General features: G+C 48.0%; 5 protein-coding genes across 5 annotated transcripts; 3 read left to right on the forward strand and 2 right to left on the reverse strand.

Annotated features, from left to right (window-relative positions):
- Window positions 1-305: 305 nt before the first annotated feature.
- TRIVIDRAFT_67951 (uncharacterized protein) lies at window positions 306-957 on the forward strand (the record flags this gene model as incomplete). The annotated part of the gene is made up of 2 exons (XM_014098263.1): window positions 306-824; window positions 949-957. 2 exons carry the CDS (start codon window positions 306-308, stop codon window positions 955-957), a joined length of 528 nt encoding a protein of 175 aa, XP_013953738.1.
- Window positions 958-1,948: 991 nt separating this feature from the next.
- TRIVIDRAFT_203655 (uncharacterized protein) lies at window positions 1,949-2,792 on the reverse strand (the record flags this gene model as incomplete). Its single annotated transcript, XM_014098264.1, has 5 exons — window positions 1,949-2,257; window positions 2,337-2,372; window positions 2,448-2,483; window positions 2,577-2,621; window positions 2,736-2,792. The coding sequence occupies 5 exons, from the start codon at window positions 2,790-2,792 to the stop codon at window positions 1,949-1,951; spliced, it is 483 nt and encodes a 160-aa protein (XP_013953739.1).
- A 2,128-nt stretch (window positions 2,793-4,920) lies between these two features.
- TRIVIDRAFT_203656 (uncharacterized protein) lies at window positions 4,921-5,838 on the forward strand (the record flags this gene model as incomplete). Its single annotated transcript, XM_014098265.1, has 5 exons — window positions 4,921-4,980; window positions 5,161-5,467; window positions 5,537-5,566; window positions 5,630-5,740; window positions 5,813-5,838. 5 exons carry the CDS (start codon window positions 4,921-4,923, stop codon window positions 5,836-5,838), a joined length of 534 nt encoding a protein of 177 aa, XP_013953740.1.
- Window positions 5,839-10,733: 4,895 nt separating this feature from the next.
- Window positions 10,734-11,333, reverse strand: TRIVIDRAFT_224767 (uncharacterized protein; the record flags this gene model as incomplete). Its single annotated transcript, XM_014098266.1, has 3 exons — window positions 10,734-10,884; window positions 10,953-11,060; window positions 11,128-11,333. 3 exons carry the CDS (start codon window positions 11,331-11,333, stop codon window positions 10,734-10,736), a joined length of 465 nt encoding a protein of 154 aa, XP_013953741.1.
- A 7,151-nt stretch (window positions 11,334-18,484) lies between these two features.
- Window positions 18,485-18,908, forward strand: TRIVIDRAFT_224768 (uncharacterized protein; the record flags this gene model as incomplete). The annotated part of the gene is made up of 2 exons (XM_014098267.1): window positions 18,485-18,703; window positions 18,762-18,908. The coding sequence occupies 2 exons, from the start codon at window positions 18,485-18,487 to the stop codon at window positions 18,906-18,908; spliced, it is 366 nt and encodes a 121-aa protein (XP_013953742.1).
- Between the last annotated feature and the right edge of the window lie 1,038 nt (window positions 18,909-19,946).

Below are 19,946 nucleotides of genomic sequence, written 5' to 3' on the forward strand. Positions count from 1 at the left end.
ACGATGTAGGTGATTCACCCCTCTGATGAGTGAGATGTCAACGAACTTGTAATGGCACATAAGAGGATACTGAAGATGATTTGGGGTGTAGTTTATGTTGAAACTGGAGGATTATAGGTGAATCAATGTCTACGTGTATACGAAAGTAACAAAGTATTTGTGATGTTGCAAACATTTGTTCATCATCAAGAACACAACAGTGACTATGAATGAAACTCTACAATATATTATCCACCACATCTCTACCCTCTCAAATGTCACGAAGAAGCCCAACTCCCTCCTAGTAATTGTTAAAAATCTCCAAAATGCTTCCCAATCACCTCTGGCCAATCCTCTTCTTTGTCTGTCTCCTCATATCCATCGCCATCCTCGCTTGTCTCACATTTACAGTCTTCAGCATCATCCTAGACCGCCGTAACTCCACTCGAGAGGATTCTCCCGCTGAAAGATATTACACCTTTGAAGGATCTGTCAACGGGGCATTTGAAGATGATGTACCGAGGAGGGCCGCTGGAATGTTTGGCATTCCGCAGAAATTCCTAAAACAAAGGGGCAATGTTCCGGCTACAAGCACGAGAAGAGACTCTCGCCACAACCAACCTGCTGGAAGTTCCCACGATCATAGGAGACGAGCGTCGAAACCTTTAAGGACGCCAGCGCGAAGAGCTATGTTCAATACGCAGCATGGTGGTACTTTGCACGCCGAGGGCGTTCCAGAACATGGGAGTTTTACCCCGAGAACGCTTTCGGTAGCGGGGAGCCAAGGAGGAGATTATGGAGATGATATAACATCTGTCGCGTCGAGTTTGGTTGCGCACGCACCAGTGAGAGAGAGGAGCAAAAGGAACGAGGCAAAGGAGAATCATAAACGCACGGGGAGAGATGATTTCTTATTCAACATGTCAATCTGAGAAAGAGAGTATGATAGCAATGCTAAGAATTATATAGTCTGTGTAATCTACTCTATATTAGTTATTAAGTCCAAAGGACCCCTCGATCTTGTCCTTGTATTCCAAAACCTTTTCCATTTTCTTCTCCACACAATGCACCCAAGTTTCAAGGAATTACGATAGATTGTGCCGCAATCTGACCATAACGGTTTCGCAATTCAAGGCGCTGCAAGATTACCTCCTTGGCTGGTCCTGCATATGCTGGCGTCTCTTGTTAGCTCTTAGCCTTGTTTGTGGTGGTCAAATTTCCAGTTGCACCTACGGAGTGTATCCTAAATAATATGTTTCGGGGCTTTCCTATGTGAGTGTCGTCGATATACAATTGCAATCATTGTCCCGGATAATTTGGATTAAGTCGCTTGTAGTCTACCTTCATTTACCTCTTGATCCATCCGCAGTCGATTGTTCAAGAAGTTTGCAACAATGGTTGCTGAGAGCAATCCTGCAGCTGGACATAATCTAAGGAAACAGATATGGGTCTGTGTAGCGCCATTATACAACAGCAGCCGCGGCAGAGATAGAGATTGATCTCAGTCGCTTATTGGAGGGATTTATGGCGTATTTCTAAGTCCAGCATTCGCTCTCGTCTTTTGGGGCGTTGAGAGTGTCACTTTATGTAGACGTATTGTGATACACCAGAGTCCTCGTTCTCTCACATAAACGTCTCAGACATGAACGGTCGACGGAGGACTGCGTATCTGCAACGTCGCTAGCGTAAGGGTTACCAGCGACCCGTCTTGAAACAAGGATCGATATCTTCTTGGACATGAAAACAACTATTTATCTTTACTAGACTCGCTCGCAGAGCTTGAGATGCTTACGGCCTTGTTGCGTCTGGATTTGAGCTGTTAAATGTTCTACCACCATCTATTGGTGTTCTTCGCTGTTCTGGAGCCTTGTGCGGTTGCATGGCCCGTGAGATGCATTCATGAGGGAGTATATTGCTTGGCTGCTATTGTCCTGTCCCACGTTAGGCATGTTCGCGGTCGTGGCGAGCGTCATGTTCCCTTTTGCTTTCTTCCTTGGGGTACCGCAGGGGTAAACCCATCGCTATCCCATATAGCCGTTTGGATATGGACCAGAGTGATGACATGGTATTTGCTTAAGTCAGCCGTTGCGCCTACTTCGCGCAGCAGGCGGCGATTCGCGTGTAATGGGATTCGCGGGCCAAGCGCTAGCAGCAGGTTTGGGTTCTTCAACCTTGGGAGTGCTTCTTCTGACGACGGTGAGTAGCCAGATGGATCGGCTACCATAAGGCCAAACTGGTAGATGCGGGTCGAGAACTTGTTCGGTGACTGCATCTGGAGCTGTTTATATGAATACTTGAATTATTTATTATTGTCGTCGTCATCGTGATGGTCGTTTTCTGTTGACGCTATGGCTTACCAGGACATGTGAGCTTTGGAATCCTGGTAAACATACCTGGAGGAACAGTAGCTGGTCAGTTTGCTAGAAGAGAATCAATAGGTGATTGATGCAAGGACGACTATATCATACCTGAGCACCTGCGGAGGCGACGTCAGCTTTATATACCTACTTTAGATCAACCTCTTAAAAATCATTTTGAAAATAAGGTAGACAAAGTTCAAAAAAGGAGAAGCTACAAAACGTTCATGTCTCACATACCTGATGTTCCTTGTATCCCCCAACACTTTTCTTACAATAGACTACCTAATCAACGAAGATTTCTCGGGGATAGGATACAGATGTTCCTTGCAACGGCGACATTGCCAACCAAAAGATCCCTCGACTTGCCGCCGAGGCTGATCCCCAGGGAACACGCACCTTAGGTGTGCTCACCAAGCCCGATCTCGCCATCGAGAATGCAACCAAGGCGGTCATCTGTGATCTAGTCAACGGCAAGCGGTGAGATTTACACTTTGGCTCCTGTGTATTCAAGAATTTAGCGATGATGATACAGCTGGTAGCTTGAATAGTCAACAGAACAGGAACTCCCTCTGTTTGGACAAGCTTCATGGAGCACACTACCTTCTGACAGATCGGGTATCCCGGCACTTCGTATCCGCATAAACATCTCTCGGTGGACTTCAAATACACCTCTCACGCCTCGAGACCTGACGTAACGTGGCCAACTGGATAGGAGAGCTCTTGATTCGAGAGGTAGGTGGTGAATAACTAACAAGGCGTAAAAAGGAGTGAGCAAAAATATGCGGTCCTGCCAACTGGTGCTTCAGAAGAGAATAAAAGGAGAGGACAAAGCTCACCGGTTGCAGTAGTACGCGGCAAAACAACAAGCTGAGATAAAGAATTGTAGAACTATCAGGGAGTGGCAATAGAGGCGAACGGAAGATGAACAAAGGAATATCGAGGTAGATAGGTCAGCGGCCAGGGGGCATGTTAACATCAAGGGATGGGTCGAGTGGGACAAACCTCAAATGCCATGGCTGTGCAGACAAGCTAATGCTTCCATAATTGTCTCATGTCTTCCTCAAGGGTAGAGATTGTGCCCACAGAATTTGGAGTGAATACGATGCTTTTGATGTTCTTCTTCATGTGCTTTTCAATGTCTTCTCAAATAGAGGCGATTATCACAAACCCATTTCGAAGAACTCTTTCAGCTCACCAGTCCGCGCAGCATAGCAGTTGTCAAAGAGGGTACGCGAGCATCTCTCGTCATTCGTGAGCCCCTCATTGTGGTCATCATCACGACCAAGGTCGTAGCCACTGGAGCAATGTTCGGGTAGGTTTCGTCGATCTGAGTGAACACCGCGAGGGCAGTAGAGTGGAGGAGGCGATGGGGAACGCGAGTGTCGTCCGATGGTAATCGCCGTCGCTTTGGCGATGTGACTTTTTGGCAAACAGAGACGGGTTTTTGGCAATGCTAGCAGAACTGAGGATCAGAGAACGAGCGAGTAAGTACCTGGGCTCAAAAGTACCATGGACAGGTAAGTTGGAATGAATGAGAACATAACAACAGGTGGGGCGGGGTCGCAATCTACAGGTACCTATGTAATTCAGAACAGCGGGATTAAATTGGCCAACAGGGCTGCGTACGCGTATCGAGCAGATGCCAAACTTCGATTGCGGAATTGCTATATGGACAAAAGGGGGCCAGTCGGAAGTGGATTTGACAAATGCGTTGTTGCGGAATACATTTGCACTCGATTGTGTCAAAATTGGTACGTTTCGCCCTATTAGCTGAACCACACGCTCTTCAACTCTAACTGCACGAGAGAGGTCGAGATGTTCTTGGTCGATCCCCGGCCCCGAGGAAAATGTGAGGCATTCATTTTGGGCTAATACTCACCTTGGATCTTCCCACAATGCTGCTACGAATGTTTTACAAGACCATTATCGGCTTAAAGGCTTTGAAGGCTCGTCCTCATCGGGCTGGTCGCAAAGCGCCGGATCATAGCAAGAATGTAAACGGGACGGAATATGAAAAAGACAGTCCCTGGAGCTCTATGACAGGGAGTTTTCTCGATAGATGGTTGACCATGGAGTTCCCTCGTAAACTTTGGACTCTTTTAATCACTTTGCGCGCTTCAAGCAGAACGACAACGTTGAGGTCGTTAAACGCCTTCTCAGTGCGCACAAGGATCTGGCGAAGTTCGAACTCGCGCAGCTTAGAACCCCCGAATACGGCGAGAAAAGAGACAAAGAAGGCTACATGGCTAACGGCTGTTTTACAAGCGCCACCTTCCTACGGAAATGAGTCTACTTTCGCATCTCCCTATGCTCGTACAGAGCACAGGTCTGTGTTTTGCCTTAGGACACGTAGGTCTTGTGGCATGTAGCACGCCAGGCGCGTACATAACAGCGGTGAATAGCGGGCACAGGTTGCGGATTCTACCGTGGACAAGTATGTAGCACACGAGATGCTGTAGGGCTAGGTACATAACAGCGCCCGGTGAATGCATGTAGGGGCGGGCACAGGCTGCGGATTATAGCACACAGGGTGCCTACATCAAGGCGGTGAATAGCGGGCACGCCCAGTATTAGCCTCATCATGGCCTGCCCGTTCAATATTACAGTGGAGGTACCTATCTATATGTGGCATGCACCTATAGTATGTACCTAGGTACCTAATCGACCCCGCCCAATTATGCCAGCGCACAAGGCTACCTACAGATGTCTGGTACTTTGCCGTCGCCCAAGTGAATCAAGTGCCCTGAAAAATTCACTTGACGATGGATGTCATACAGCACGGTAATTTGTCTACCTACCGTGCTGTATTTAATCAGCACAGATCCCACCAGCGAAAGGAACCCTTGAACTTGAATATCCATTCCATCCTACCACTCTTACCACTCACCATTCATACCATGTAGAGACTGCCTCATCGACGCCAGAAGTGCTGCCCAAGGAGGTTATTTCCCCTCCAACTGCTCGATTCATCCTTACAAACTCCAGAACGGGAATCGCTAATCAGATCGTCGCAGTGCGCATCAACGCCTCTTTAGGCAGCCTCTTTCGCCGCCTCGCCTTCAACACACACGGATTACATGTCAGCTTGGGCAAGCCTGACGTTTATCCACACCCGATCACGATCGCCAGTATGATTCGGTGTGCCCCCCTTCCCCCCAAAAAGGGAGCTCCTTCAGAGCTATCTGTTTGATCATCAGATCATGCCATTGTGTTGACATTCTGCATGGGTAAGTTTTACTCAGTCGCATCCTCTCATAAGGGGTTTTAACCTTGTTTACAGAGCGTACTAGCATTTGACCATGCAACGACTATGCAATCAGCCAATCCAGCTGGCTTGATCACACCTGATGAGGTGAACGAATTGAATGAAACCCAATGCACGACGACGCTGCGTGGCCTGTGTGAGAGACGCTCCATCCATCAAAACTGCGCAATCATGTTCTGACAGATACTGCTATAGATATATGGTATAGTTATTCAATGCGGCAAGAAACGATGAATCTCTCCCCCATTCAACGCGATGGCAAAGTTTTCTCTCTACAGAACAAATCAGAGAGTACAAAGCACCCTGGACGACGTGCTCTCCTTCGTCAACCAACAAACGGACACTACAAGACATCGATAGTGTTATTACAACACTTAAATTATTTGTAAGGATCCATTTAATGAGGATGACGAACAGTGCACTTTCGTTGACACGACTGACTCGAGACTCGCCTCAACCCAGAACGGATGATACGCTGTTCGGCTTCTACGAATCCACACCGACCCCTACCTCCGCCTCTCGTTGATTAGCGACACCTTCTGTTGATCATTGGGCACCGGAACCTTTGTCAGTTTTTCACTGTTGGTTTCCCTCCCGATATGAATCACAACTCTACAGACACAATATTAAACGGGAGACTGGCTACCCGTTGTACTAGCCAACTACTCTTTTTCTTCTTCTGTTCCTTCTTGTACCTTCTTTTTTTTTTTCCTTCCGTTTCTTCCATTACCAACAACAACTGTCATGGAATCAATCTGCCTTACAGAACGATGCACGCCATGTACCAATACCTCGCATCACTACCAGGCGTAATCACATGGGAAGCATGGAGATGGATGAATATATCATCAGTTGCTTGCGCATAAACCACCCACAAGGGATTAATGATGCCTTCACCTATGCATCTCACCTCTCCGTTCGTCTCTCTCTCTCCTACGGCCCATCGAACTCACAAAGATGAACGATCAGACGGGCCAAGAGACTCGCCATTTTTCTTTCGTCCTAACGAAACTGCAACATTCACTGTTTGAGCGAGCCTCTTTACTCAAGAGTGAATTGCCCATTAAATCATCATCAGTTGGTTGTGCTCGAACCACCCACATGACAATCACAATGGCTTCGCCTCCGGCTCTCACCTCTCCGTTCCTCTCTCGCCCATAGCCCATCGAGCTCTACAAAGATGGACGATCAGACGGGCCAAGAGACTCGCCATTTTTCTTTCTTTCTATCCACCCCGCAAAACTTACTTTCTACTTGAGCCTCTTTACTCAGGAACGAATTGCCCAACTTCTACCGGAAACACACGCACCTTTTGCTCTGGCGAACCCGCAAGCCTCACTATCAGCACGACGAATTCGGACTTCAGTCAGTGGTTGAGATACCTAATCATCAACTAAGGTCTAGCTTCTGAATTTCGACTTGGCAGCAACTCAGCACTATCTGAATCTTCTTCCCTTTCGTTATATCCAATCTGCAACAGTTACTTTTGAGCGAGCCTCATTTCTCAAAAGTCATCTTGCACCAATTTTACTAGACAACTTCGAACACTTTGCGAGCCCCGAATACCTTTGGTACGCAAGTTCAATCATTAATTAAGGTCTAGCTTTTCTATTTCGACTTGGCAGCAACCCAGCAGCCCAAAATACACCTGAATCTTCTTTTTCCCACCCGCGCCATCGAACCTACCACAGTCACTTTCTAAGCGAGTCTCATTTCTCAAAAGTGAATTGCACATTGAATCATCCTCAGTTGCTTGTGCATGGACCACTAGCAAGAAAATCACAATACCCTCCTTCACGTAGGTACGCCTCGCACCTTTCCGTTCTTCTCTCTCCCACAACCTATCCAAACCTGCAAAGATGGATGACAGGACCGACCAATAAACGCGGCAGCTGATCGTCAATTTGCAGATCCAAGATGTCGAGTTGCTCATCAAAGGAAAGAATCGTCTGGGTGACACGCCTCCCGACCGTAAAGCAGCAGCAATGATCTACCAGCGCGAGCTACGCAACCTGGCAAAGCTATACTTATATCGCAACGTGTGCGAGCAGTTTGTATCGGCCTAGCATACGATTACAAGTCTCGAGCCGCGGCCGAATCTTCATCCAAACAAGAAAAGCAAATCAACGAATTAACAGTAGCTACCGAAGCCAATCCTGCGGAAGAAGCCGCTCACACCAGTAAAGAGAAGGATATGAACCAGGACAATGAAGTCAGCCAACTCAATGAATACAATCTAGAAACAGAAAGCAGTGAAACCAGCAAGCCATAATCGTCGACGAACCAAGTGAAACCAACGAACGAAACTGTGTTGCCCGCATGGAAGAAACTCTTCTCATTCAGGCTCTGATGGGACTATGCTCTCATATTTACTGCCACGGATGCTTTGAGGAATTTTTTGAATTAGCCATGTTCAACGAATATACTTTTCCTCCTCGATGTTGTGGCCAGACCATTCCCCTCAGCCTTTGTCAAGATATTCTCTCTACCGAACAAATCAGCAAGTATGAAACAAAGACGCCAGAGTACAACACAAAGAACCGAACCTACGGTTATCTGCCCGACTTCTCAGCGTTTATCCCCCTCGCTCATCCACGGAGATGCTGGAACATGTGAGAAGTGCGAGCGCAAGACTTGCATAATTTGCAAGGCCCATCTCACGAAGACGAATGCCCAGAGGACGAAGCCACCGAAGCAGTTTTCCAACACAAAGAACCGAACCTACTGTTATCTACCCAACTGCTCAGCGTTTATCCTCCCACCACTCATTCACAGAGAAACTAGAACATGTGAGAAGTGTGACTGCAAGATTTGCATAACTTGCAATGGCCCGGTGCAACACGCAAGAAATATCGAAGTGGATACAAAACAAACGGAGAGCAAACGGGCTCTTCCTCTTCAGAATAAACTCGCCAATTCTGCCCTACATTGCCTTCTCCCATTCTTCGGCGTTTCAACTCCTCTTCTTTTGGTGACACAACTTCTGTTGCGGAAGAGCATCCTTCACCATGAATTCATCTTCCACCAACTAAAGTCGGGTCAGGGACTTGGAAACGGATCACTCTTGAGAAATAAGGCCCGCAGACCAATTTGACCAATGACAAGCTGCACGAGATGACCATCAGCCTCTCGATAGAGAGCTTTCTGAAATCGAGTGCCACGAGCTGTCGCTATATCATGGATGATGAACTTGTTCCATCCCTCAGACGGCTTGCAAAAATTGGTTCCCTATACGATGCAAGAAGGGCAGCCTGGTTTCTGAGAAGAATCACAACGTCAGCCATGTCAATTAACATCACGTGGAAGAAGATCCAGATCGGTCACACACTCGAGATTAATATCAACATATCGATGCGTACAGGCTAAAGTAACGATGCATGATCAATTATCGATCCTGCCTCTGGTGAGAATATCATGGTGCAAATCAATATAGGAAGAGGTAAGAATGTGGCCAGATCATCGTGCTTGAAACTTTGCACTAATCCATGCGCTCTAGGTGAAAAACCACGTATCTTGACCGGGACCCCAATCATACAAGCAAACGGCGGCGATATCTCCCGTATCATCGCCGCGAAGTCCCTCATAATGAAGACGGCCAACAGAAGACCTTCAGATCCGGTGGTCTTGTTCGAAGAAAAGTTGTCAGACGACCATGACGGACAATATACTTGAGCAATACGACAACCTGTATCAGTACAAATTCAAGGTCTTGGTCTTAACAAGCCATGAGCATATGTGGTCGGGGCATCCCAAAGGGCCTTATGTAGCCAAATATGATGCACTCACCATTGGGTGGTTTTGTTGGGAGAGAAGTGTATCACCACAAGCCATTCTGTGGTTGGGAATGAGTTGGACAGAAGAAGCGCATCTATCCTTGCAGTGGTCTGTTAAACGATTATATCTAGAAATAAAAAAAAATTCAATTCACACTCTAATATTGTTCTTACGCTGGTAAATATGGATGTACCTAAGGTAGCGTAGAGCTGGCATCCTTCGTGACATATCTTCCAAGACGGTCGCCGTCCAGCCCTCTCTGGTGGTCGCAGTCGTCCTCCTACATTCGCTAAATAAGCGCGCTACGGTCGACGTGGTCCGTGTTACGAAGCTCCCATCCAGGCCCCCAGGTCCTCCGTTCTCTGCGGTCGTTCCAGGGCTTTCCCTCCTCGCGGTCTCCGTCGCTGTAGCGGTTCTCTCAGTACGTCTGGGTCTACCTTCTACCGTTATATGACCCCACTTGCAATTCTCCGAGGGCGTTCTTAACTCTTTGCAGTTGGGTTTGGTTCTGAGCCACGTCGTCCCGTCGCATCTTCCAATCTCGCTTGGCCGCACATTCTCTCGGCGTGGGCTGGGCCTTCACCACATCTATGGCGATCTGATGACGATTAACGTATCCAATTAGTTCGGCTAGGTGCATCCACTTTCACAATGTCGGAGGGCCTTTGCGCCCTCATCTATTTCCCCGGCTTCATTGTACAGTGACGGTAGTATTTATGGACCAAAGCTGGAATAAATTACCGCCTCTTGAACTTGGTGCATTTCTTTCCTCGGCGTTCGCAAACTTTTGTAACTTAGATGGAAACATGGAGATTCCAATACGAACCATGGTTCTCTTCTCAACATCGTCAATAGTTGTCACTGATCCCAGTTGCTCCTCATGCTGATTTGCATAATAACTCTCAGCGCGTTTTGAGCACTTGCACCTCGCAATGCCAATGCAATATGCATACCGCCGTCTTCGCTCAACCAAGCTCTGCGCTAGCATCTCCCCAGGACCTATATTCTATCTCTAAAAGTATTTTCAATTGGGCCAAAACTTTCATTGTTTGGATACAGCCTTGGCGCTGGAATCTTATACGCATGCCTCATGGTGTCAACAGAGCGCGGGAAGTATTCATAATCCACTAGATTATCTCTCGGTGGGGAATGGGAAAATACCAGGCAGAAAACCTCTAATCTATCATCTAACTACCTACCTACCTAGGTATGGGGAAAGCAGGTCTACAATCTACCTACATAGCCAGCCAGAAATTGGCAGCAGCGGCTTTCCGGCGTTGTGGCAGCTACAGTAGTAGCAGCCTTGGAACTGTATTGTATAGCGCAACAGCTGGGCCATCAAGTTATGGCCCGCTCTAGGAGGTGCCTACTAAGCGAGCAACTGCGTTTGCCAATACATCACGAGAGAGAAGCACGTGCCGTGCCACGAGCTCGTGGTGGATAGTTTTGGCGAGCAGATCGTCCTCGAGGAAGCACTCAATCTTGGCGACGTTCTCGACGCTGTCGCTAGATAGCGGCATTTAGGTGACCATGATGCCCGTCTTGCGGTTGTTGGAGATTGCGCATTTGCAAACTGGCGGATCTGGCGGACGCCGAGCTGCTTGTCTGCCAGAAACTTGACCCAGAAGGGGCCGCAGCTGGGCACGAGGTCCGTGTTCGAGGCTGTGGCGGGAGGGAGACCCCTTAACGAAGCGTCGCTAATCCCTCTCGAAAGCTGTCAAGGCCGTTCCCGGCAAGATGGGTATAGACTTGACCAGCGCATTGAGGACGAGTGCGGCTTCTGAAAGAGTGAGGGTATCGACGTGCTGGAATTCTCCTGGGTTCGGGGTTGCAGACGCGGTGTTTTTGCGGAGCATAGAGTCGCTGGGACGGATGGAGAATTCGAGTTTGGTGCGGAGGAAGGTCGAGTAGAAAACTAGCGCCTGACAACGCGCAGGCTTCTCAGAAGTTAGCATCGCAAACGTTGCTTCGATAGCTGTCTTAGTAGATTCATGTTTCTTTGACGATTTCCGGATATAAAGGTATCAAAGGTTCTATTTTCTGACGTTATTTGAAGGAATCGTAGAAGGCCGAGAAATGAGCGTGACGCGACTATGTCAAAATGGTCGTACGGCTTTTGTCCCTACCTAGGTACACTATATTCGTCACTACTAGGTATGTTACCTAACCTATAGATTAGATACCTAGGTAGTTTCGTCACTAGCTACCTTAGTACCTAGTACGTTCGAACATGGTCTGAGCGAGAAACTCTCTTGGTACTTCTAGCGCCCAATAGACCTGCTTCTCGGAGTGACATGTGCGAAGGCTGATGGCGGTGACATTATGACAAAGAAAGAAGATTATAATGCACAGGTGATTGGGAAACATTCATGCCGGGTCTCGGTGAATGCAGATATCGCTGTATGGTTGATGCATTAGAGATTGTGGCGGCTGCTTTATTGTCGAAAAAATGAAGAAAAAAAATCTATATTGCTTCTAAATGTTTGTTGTTCATTCACATAACAGGGAAATCAGGCGCAGGATCGTGAATATTACTACCTAATGCAAGCCGGCGATTCCATCAGGTCACTTCAGCCATTTACCTAACCTAGAGGGCTGCTTTTCGCATGGGCTAGACAAATCTACCCTGCGTGCACAGCTTCCCAATATCCAGTTTCGAGAGCATTTCCTTATATGACACTACTTAACACAAGGAAGATATCGAAATCGCCGTCCCTTTCTCTCCGCAACTTTTTGATCTTGTGTTGAAGATGGATGCCCGTGCTTGATGTCCTTCCAGGAACCATTTTGACAGCAGACAACGAGTACCCCTACTTGCCCTACTGTAGTGCCGAGGTGGCAAGGGTGGGAAGGCTTGCAGTCGTCACCTTGGCGTCATTACATTATCTTGCCTTAGTCTCGACTGCCTACGATCGGCACATTCTATAAACTGCCGTGTTCAAATTTCTGATAGGTGAAGGAAACGATACAAAATTTCACTCATTTACCAAGTGGTTGCACATTTTTGCGATCCTGGAGATAAGATTGAAGATCGCGCGTCATCGGGGGTCCCACAATTTTGACGGATGGCTTATCGCGATCATGTCCACATCTGCCCTGTGAAAAAAAGAGACATCTACGTGTATATACTGTATCCAATATGGGTCGTTCTGACGGTTTGGACGAGTACTAAAGGCTCGACGACGATGCGACAGCCCAGCCTTGGCAAGGTTGGTAGAGTTGGTTTCTATGATGATGAAACCATCATCCAATATTCATTGGCGTGTCTGTTTGATCGTCGAATAAGGTAATATTGGACTTTACATCCGGCATTAGGCCATCTGAGCGGTAAAGTAGGTACCTTTGTACTAGTACAAGTACTGAAGGAAAAAGCTGTCAATGTCACACGATTTATTCCGAATACATACAAGGCTCGATTCGCTGGTGGATCAGATCTACCACTACCAGGTACTAGTTCAACAATGCCCGCTTGATGGCATCGAGCTAACTCCGTACTTCGTTACGAGTACCGGTTTAGGAATGGGTCAACCAGCTGGAGCGCTGTAATAGTACGTATGGCACATAGGTAGGTATGTTACCTCATGGGGTAATTGCTGATGTTGGCTTGTTACGCTTGAATGCAGCTCACTGACCAAAATCGCGGCATGAACATTAGGCCCTAAATGACTTCGGCGTTTAGAAGCTGGCCGTTTCCACCCCAACTTAAAAACCTCCAGCTGCTTTGCACTTACTTGTAGGTGCTTGACAACCTTGCTGTGATCATTTGAACACCCAGTGTGTAACTAGAGGTATGACAAAGCGGCCGTACGTATCACGTGTGCCCAATGTGACCCACCTTTGGAACATTTCCTCCACCCAGGGTGGTCCTTTTTTTCGTTGTTTTTGCTCGTTATCTAATAGTTCAATGATTTTTCTGGCTACGTAGTCAGGCTTTCGATGATGAAGTGGGAGCAGAGCTCACGTTGTATGCCCCTCTCATTCCTCCTGTTCTTCATTGATCCCTTATATGGCAGGTTTCGCGTGAGTACTACTTGATATTTGTTGAGAAAATGTTGCAAAGCTAATAACCGCCTTTCAGCCCCACCATCTTCGCCAACTTTCGAATTTGTTACGCCTAAATAGTCGCCGCTCTGAATGCGTGAGAAATGCGTGAGCAAAACGTCACCTCTCAGGGCTGAGCAGCCTGATCGGCATCTCTATCACAGACGACGACATCCGACTCTCACCTTGAGCGCAGTCTTCAACCGTGTGTTCCTACGGGTCCTCTGGGGCACACCTCAATTTTCTCGCCAACATCTTTTCTCGCGAAGCTGAATGTAGAGCTCTTCTCTAACAACACCTCACACGAATTACCTCTTCAAACACCAGCGCAACTCTAGCAAGCGCTTGCGTCGACAGAAGACTACTCAGAAGACACATTCCCCAGCTGAAAAAAATGCATTTATCAGACACTGTGGGCTCGCGGCTTCTTAGAACCTCTGATGGAACTGATAATCATCATGAGAATATTCGCAACCTCCCAATCACAGCCCTGCCATACAAGCCACAGGCCTCCTACAAGCCACCAAATGCCGGCAATTGTAGAGGATGGCATCGCTGCAGCGCTCCAAAGAGGGCTTATCTTTGCACTATTGGTACACGACAAGATGATTACCCACGCTGCATTATGGAAAAGCCAGATGGCGGTTGCAAAATCAGTGCTACAGGAGTTCGCACTTACCCGAGAAGCGGTTGATTCTACATGAGAGATCAAGCAAGGCCTATTGTCCATGAGAACGATGGGGAGTATTTCAACAATAAGGCCACGCTAATGAGCGCGCAGTGTTGAGCAAGTCAAAGACACCGTCATCCGACACCCCAAGTGAGAATGGCCTGCTTCTCTCCGTCTTCCCGCCATTAGTCAAGACACAAAAAAAGTCCACAGATCATTGTTCCAAGTTTCTCGAGTTGCAAGGTTACAGAGCTGGCCTGATAGGAGGGTCTCAGAGACATCAGCCACCTCAGGAGGCTGCACACATATAGGCTCTCTACGCTGAAGATACTGCCCTGATTAGATCTAATACGAAGGCAAATGAAATCGGACACCAAATTTCTTGGCGGTTGGCCTTCCACGACGGCGTGATCGACGCCGCTTGATCTGTGCTTCAAGCTGCTTTTTGGCTGAACCTAACTCCGCCGAGCAAGATCTACCTCGCGACCGCGATAATTGTCAAAACCACAGATGGCGTTGCTGCTGGAATCACGGCGCTCTCACCTAAGGGAAAGACGTGATGTGGCAAAGATGTTCAAGCCTCTCATCCATGGGACATAGCAACGGTGTCTAAAGAGACTCAAAGAGCTATGATAACGATTCTTCAGTTCAAACTCGCAAAAGGCAAAGAAAACAAAGCACAGATTCAGCCGGCTAAATACTACATTTCCAGAAATCATGGACGCCGCTTTCATTGAGCAGTTGATGCCAAGATTCCTATGACAGCGTACATCGGTCAAATGGAATGACTGATTACTACTGACGGGGAAACATCATGCTGGAAAGCACGTCAACCAGCAGCCCGATATTACCAAGACTACGGACATATCCCACTGCGGGATGCCAACTCGTGCTTAATATGAGCCTGGAATAGTCTCAGATGCCGCTCAGTCGCAAGAGGAGAAGACAGAGTAGTGCTTGAGGATCGAGCGCTGCCAAGTTCATGGCAGGGCCGGCATCACATCACTTGCTGCCGAGAAACTCCTCTGTCAAGGCCCACGTATGGACCTCTCCCGACTTACGCCAACGATTGGTAAGGCCGCGGCCAACGAGCCGGGGGGAAAGACAGTCATGAAGTAGGCCGTCATGAGCATGCTGGATGACCTAGCTTCAGTTCAGCACGGTAATCTCGTTGAACCTTTCGTGCATTCCGCGGCCCCACCGTCGTTGCCGTCAAGACCGCTGGCACGAGTTCAATCTCGTCTTCGCAATCAAACAGAGTTATGCGCTCTCCTCAAAGAAATATTCAGCACAGGCTGTGAATGCACACCCGAAGCCCTTCACATTTCTTTAAAGACAATCGCTGCTCCACTCATCCCAGCCCTGTGGACGCTTACTGAGATTTGACTTGGAAAGGGCCACTGTTAATCGGGCCAACGGCGGTTGAACCGCTCAACACGAGGTGGTCTCCTCTATTAAAAGCAGTTATAAACTTGGGTGACTGGCTGAAGGGCATGCGACTAGTGTCAGAACGATGGCTATTGCGGACTTGCGAGCAATCTTCTACCTCAGTAGCCTGGCAGATCAGTTTCGCAACAGCAAACTAGGAATGCCTCGTCGATGGAGAGCATTAATCATATTTGCACAAACTGGTCAACTTTGGATCTACCTTCCTTCCCTCCTCGAAGACAACCATCCAAACAGTCCCGCTTCCATAAATCAGTTCACACATTGAGGTCTCTCGAGGCTGTAAATCTCTAGCCTGTTGTCGACTCCTCCGCTGACAAGTTGCGAGCCATCTAATTGCAAGCTGTTGATGCTGTCGTCATGTGTAGCAAGGAGATTATAGAATGCATGTTCTTCAGAGATCACATTCTGACTCAGCCGTCACAACCTGCTGCCACAGATTATCACTATGCATCTATAACAACCTACCCAACAAGAACCTAATGGCCCTGAGGAATGTCAAGGTATTTTCTTTGAAATGGTAAGAGAGAAGCAGTCAGTGATATTCCGCAAATTGAACCTGTCTACTCACCAGTATTTTCTCACGCTACACGAACCTATTGCTAACGCTGATATATAGGCTCGAGACGAAATATCAGTCATTCCTGCTTGCCGCGCATCGCTCCAACAGAACCCCCCCAAGTATACTCCCTGACACGAACGCGAAGAACAAGACCACCAGCTGGCTGCAGTGTGTGGAAATTTATCTTCTGATTTCAGAACGAGACACTGAACCCCATCGTATGTGACGAAGCACTGGTTGACACCATCTCTTCTTCCATTTACCATGGATATATTGAAACCCGCCTTGATTTCTTCGAGGCATATCTCAGCTACATCAGCGGACACTCTCCCTTAGAAACTTCAAGAAAATATGGACATTCCGACTGAAGCTTTGAACAAAGCCTCCATTGCATCGAGTGTCAGGCATTACAACTCCGACCCCTGAATATAAGTCAATGCCGAGCCCGGTACACCTATGCCCACACAAATCTGCATAGCGAATGGCCCTAGACACCTACTGGCCCCAAGAGCATGCCAACAATGATTCTTTGGTATCTGTGCTGCTCCCAACCAATAATCTCCTCCTGTGGCCACCATACCAAAGTCCGTCAACAGACGCGCATAACATTTGCCACCATGGTGACAGCCAATAGATATCAAACAGAGATACTGGCATGCGCGAATAGTAACTTTATCCTTGGCTACTGATGCAAGCGTCGATGTTCAGGAATTACCATTGATTTCCGGAGCTTACCACGCACTTGTACGCTGCTGAGCAAGAGATTAAGGAAATCAACACCTACTTCGACGCTTCAAACATCAGCAACAGCGTCGCGTACTGTCCGGAGTTTGATGGAGGAAGTAGCGGCGAAGCAATTACTGCTGTTATATTGCGTGTCTGCTTCATGACCAAAGTTACCTCAGGTACTCTACTTCGCTGCGGCTCACTTGAACCGGAGTTTTTGCTTCGCGTTCGTTCTCTCCCATCGCGGAAATGCACAGCTGAGCACAAAGCTTCGCACTCTTCCAATTTGCACCTAAGCATTCGTGCGGCAATACCCTTCATTCTTTTGCTTGAAGTCGATGATACTCTGATACTCTTATCTTCTCACGGCTTACTCCGTTGACAATACCATGTCAAGGAGTTGGATCCATGGCTCACAATTCTGATAACTCGGGCTGCATTCATTATACTGCCACTTGCTTAGTGTCATTTTACACAAGCTCGTCTGAAAACCCTACGGCACTACGTCTCCAAGCTGGGACTTGGCAGGTTCGCTCGACATTTTGCTTTCTTGTCCCTAAGCATATTGGAAATATCCGTTGAGAAAACATCAAGACAGACACATTTGGTTGAATGTGGGCTAGGCGAGATTGGATGCTATTGGAATTTTGTGGAGCAGATTTTATGGAGCCCTATGAACGCCTAGTGGATTTTTTTTTCCACACTCTGGATTTCTTCACACTCTCCCAAAGCCCTATCTCAGAGCAAAATTTACGCTACCAATGCGCCTCTCCTCCTCTTGGGGATAGCGACGAAGAACAATCCTGCGAAGCACAAAATAAAGAAAAGTATTCACGTCGACAAATCCAACAAGTATCCGCAACAAGTCCGAGAAGACGCCAAAGTAGCCTGAGAGATGGCAAAAACCAAACTGTGCGAGGCTAGCGTTTCCCGGTTCCGTGCAGACATGCATGAGACTTTAGGCGGCTCCATCAGCTTCAGCCCTATCGATGGGTTCACTCAAAGGCACTATCCAATGGAGAACGGATTACCGTTCCACTGAAATAGAAACGGTAACTCACGTAAGGATCCTGCAAATACCCAATCCTGCACATACTAACCTGACCACAGATTAGATGGCTATTGCAGATCCCTTTCAGCGCTGTGGTTAGGCAAGGCGAAGGAAAAATATCGCCTCATTTACTCGCGGCAATCCTAAGGAAGGGATAAATTACCGCTATGCTCCACCGAGCTGGAAGAAGGGTTTGAACGATGACGCACGCCGCCCCTTGCGAAATGATGAGGAGCGACCGACAGAGCACCAGGCTGCGTAGCTAAAACACGTGGAGTTATCATCATGAGAGCACGAGTGAGACGCAGAACACTCTCTTGAGATCAGACCACTCAACTTACGAGCGTTTCGCCAAGCCTGAAGATGAGCCAGTATCCCGACAAGCCTCTGCATCTCTGCCTACTATACGGAGTGCGTAGTAACATAAGTATCCCACATCGAGTGACATCGCAGCAGCCAGACCCCAGCTGGCTAGCCGATCACTGTCTGGGTTTGGAACAAGGCGTGCTGTTGCTTTAAATCCGGTCGCTTGCCTTCTCTTCTTCCACCCACCCTCTCCAGCAAGGCTCATCTTCACCAGAATCCAAGGAAAACGAAAAGCTCTTCCAAGATGTTGTCCACGGTTGTCTCTCTGCTAGCTGCGGCCGGCCTGGCCGCCGCCATTGAGAAGAGCCACTGCAGGTCTCTCAAGCTTTCCTCTATCACTACTATATGGGGGTCTAAGCACACCGACACGGGTACTACTGCTGCTATTGCTACTGCTGCCACCACGGCCAAGGCCAGCAGCTCAACCAGCTACTTCAAAGGCCTTGCCTTTGACCGCTTCGTTGTGACTTCCTTTGTGAAATAGGAGTACAGTAAGGCTTACGGTGACCGTAAGTTCGAAGCTCGGCTCCAAAGAGGGGACCCCGAAAGATGCCAACAGTATCTACAGCCAACTTCACCTCACAGCGATGGCACACATCGTTCCTTATGATGAAGGCCCAACCATCACTCATAAAGGCATCGCCAATGATGTTCCGCTCGCAACTTAGGCAAACTAGCCAGTCAACTCTTTCAGGATAACGTTGCAAAACAAACAATATAGTTATCCACAGTCTACGCATTCTGATGGGCGCCAAGTACTTCGTACGATCATGGCTGTTAATCAAGCTATTTGACGAACTCAGCGCTCCACTGCACGACATCTTACTCACCATCTGAGCTACTGGATGAAAAGCCTCGCACTTGCTTGTTCTACTGTCGCGGAAGAGGTCATCATGCCTCCGCCCTGCTACTGTCATGGCACGTACCAGAACGCGTGGGATGCCCATCTTTCAGCGGCCAAAAGAAGCAATAGCGCGATCCGAAACATGCTTGCCGCTGTGACATGGAGAAACGAGATCTCGTCTGCGTTAAACTCGCCAAAGGGAGCAAAGGCAGAGCGAATTGTTATACCGCTGTATTAGACATCTCATTTCCTTTGGGGTCGTTAGCTATTGGGATACCGAATGCAGCTTCCGCCACAAACAAGCGATACAGCAGAGCACCACTCAGACCACCAGTAGCCTTGGGGACCGACGGGGAAGAACGCATCGTTGGGAGAACTATCGACAAACGAGCAAAGCATGACAAAGGCGAATACGAAGTTCAATACCATGGCACAACATACGAGCCACGATCACTCCTTGTACTCAAGTTCAAGATCATCAACCAAAGGTCTGGCTTGTCCATCTGGACTTGGGGACCTGACAGCTGCCTACTCAGCCGCCTAAAATATTCCTGAATCCTTTTTCCCTCGTGAAGCGCTTTTTGCCCTAACGAACCCGCAATAATCACTTTTTGAGCGAGTTTCATTTCTCAAGAGTCATTTTGCACCATTTTTTATCAGCACAATATGCCGAACACTTTGCGAGCCCCGAATTCCCTTGGCACGCAAGTCCAGTCGTCAATCAAGGTCTAGCTTGTCTTTATCGACTTGGGGACCTGGCAGCTGCCTACACAGCCGCCTAAAATATTCCTGAATCTTCTTTTCATTCGTTCTATCGAATTTGCAACAGTTACTCTTTGAGCGAGCCTTATTTCTCAAGAGT

This window comes from Trichoderma virens (assembly GCF_000170995.1).
Source record: "Trichoderma virens Gv29-8 chromosome Unknown TRIVIscaffold_83, whole genome shotgun sequence".
NCBI lineage: Eukaryota > Fungi > Ascomycota > Sordariomycetes > Hypocreales > Hypocreaceae > Trichoderma > Trichoderma virens.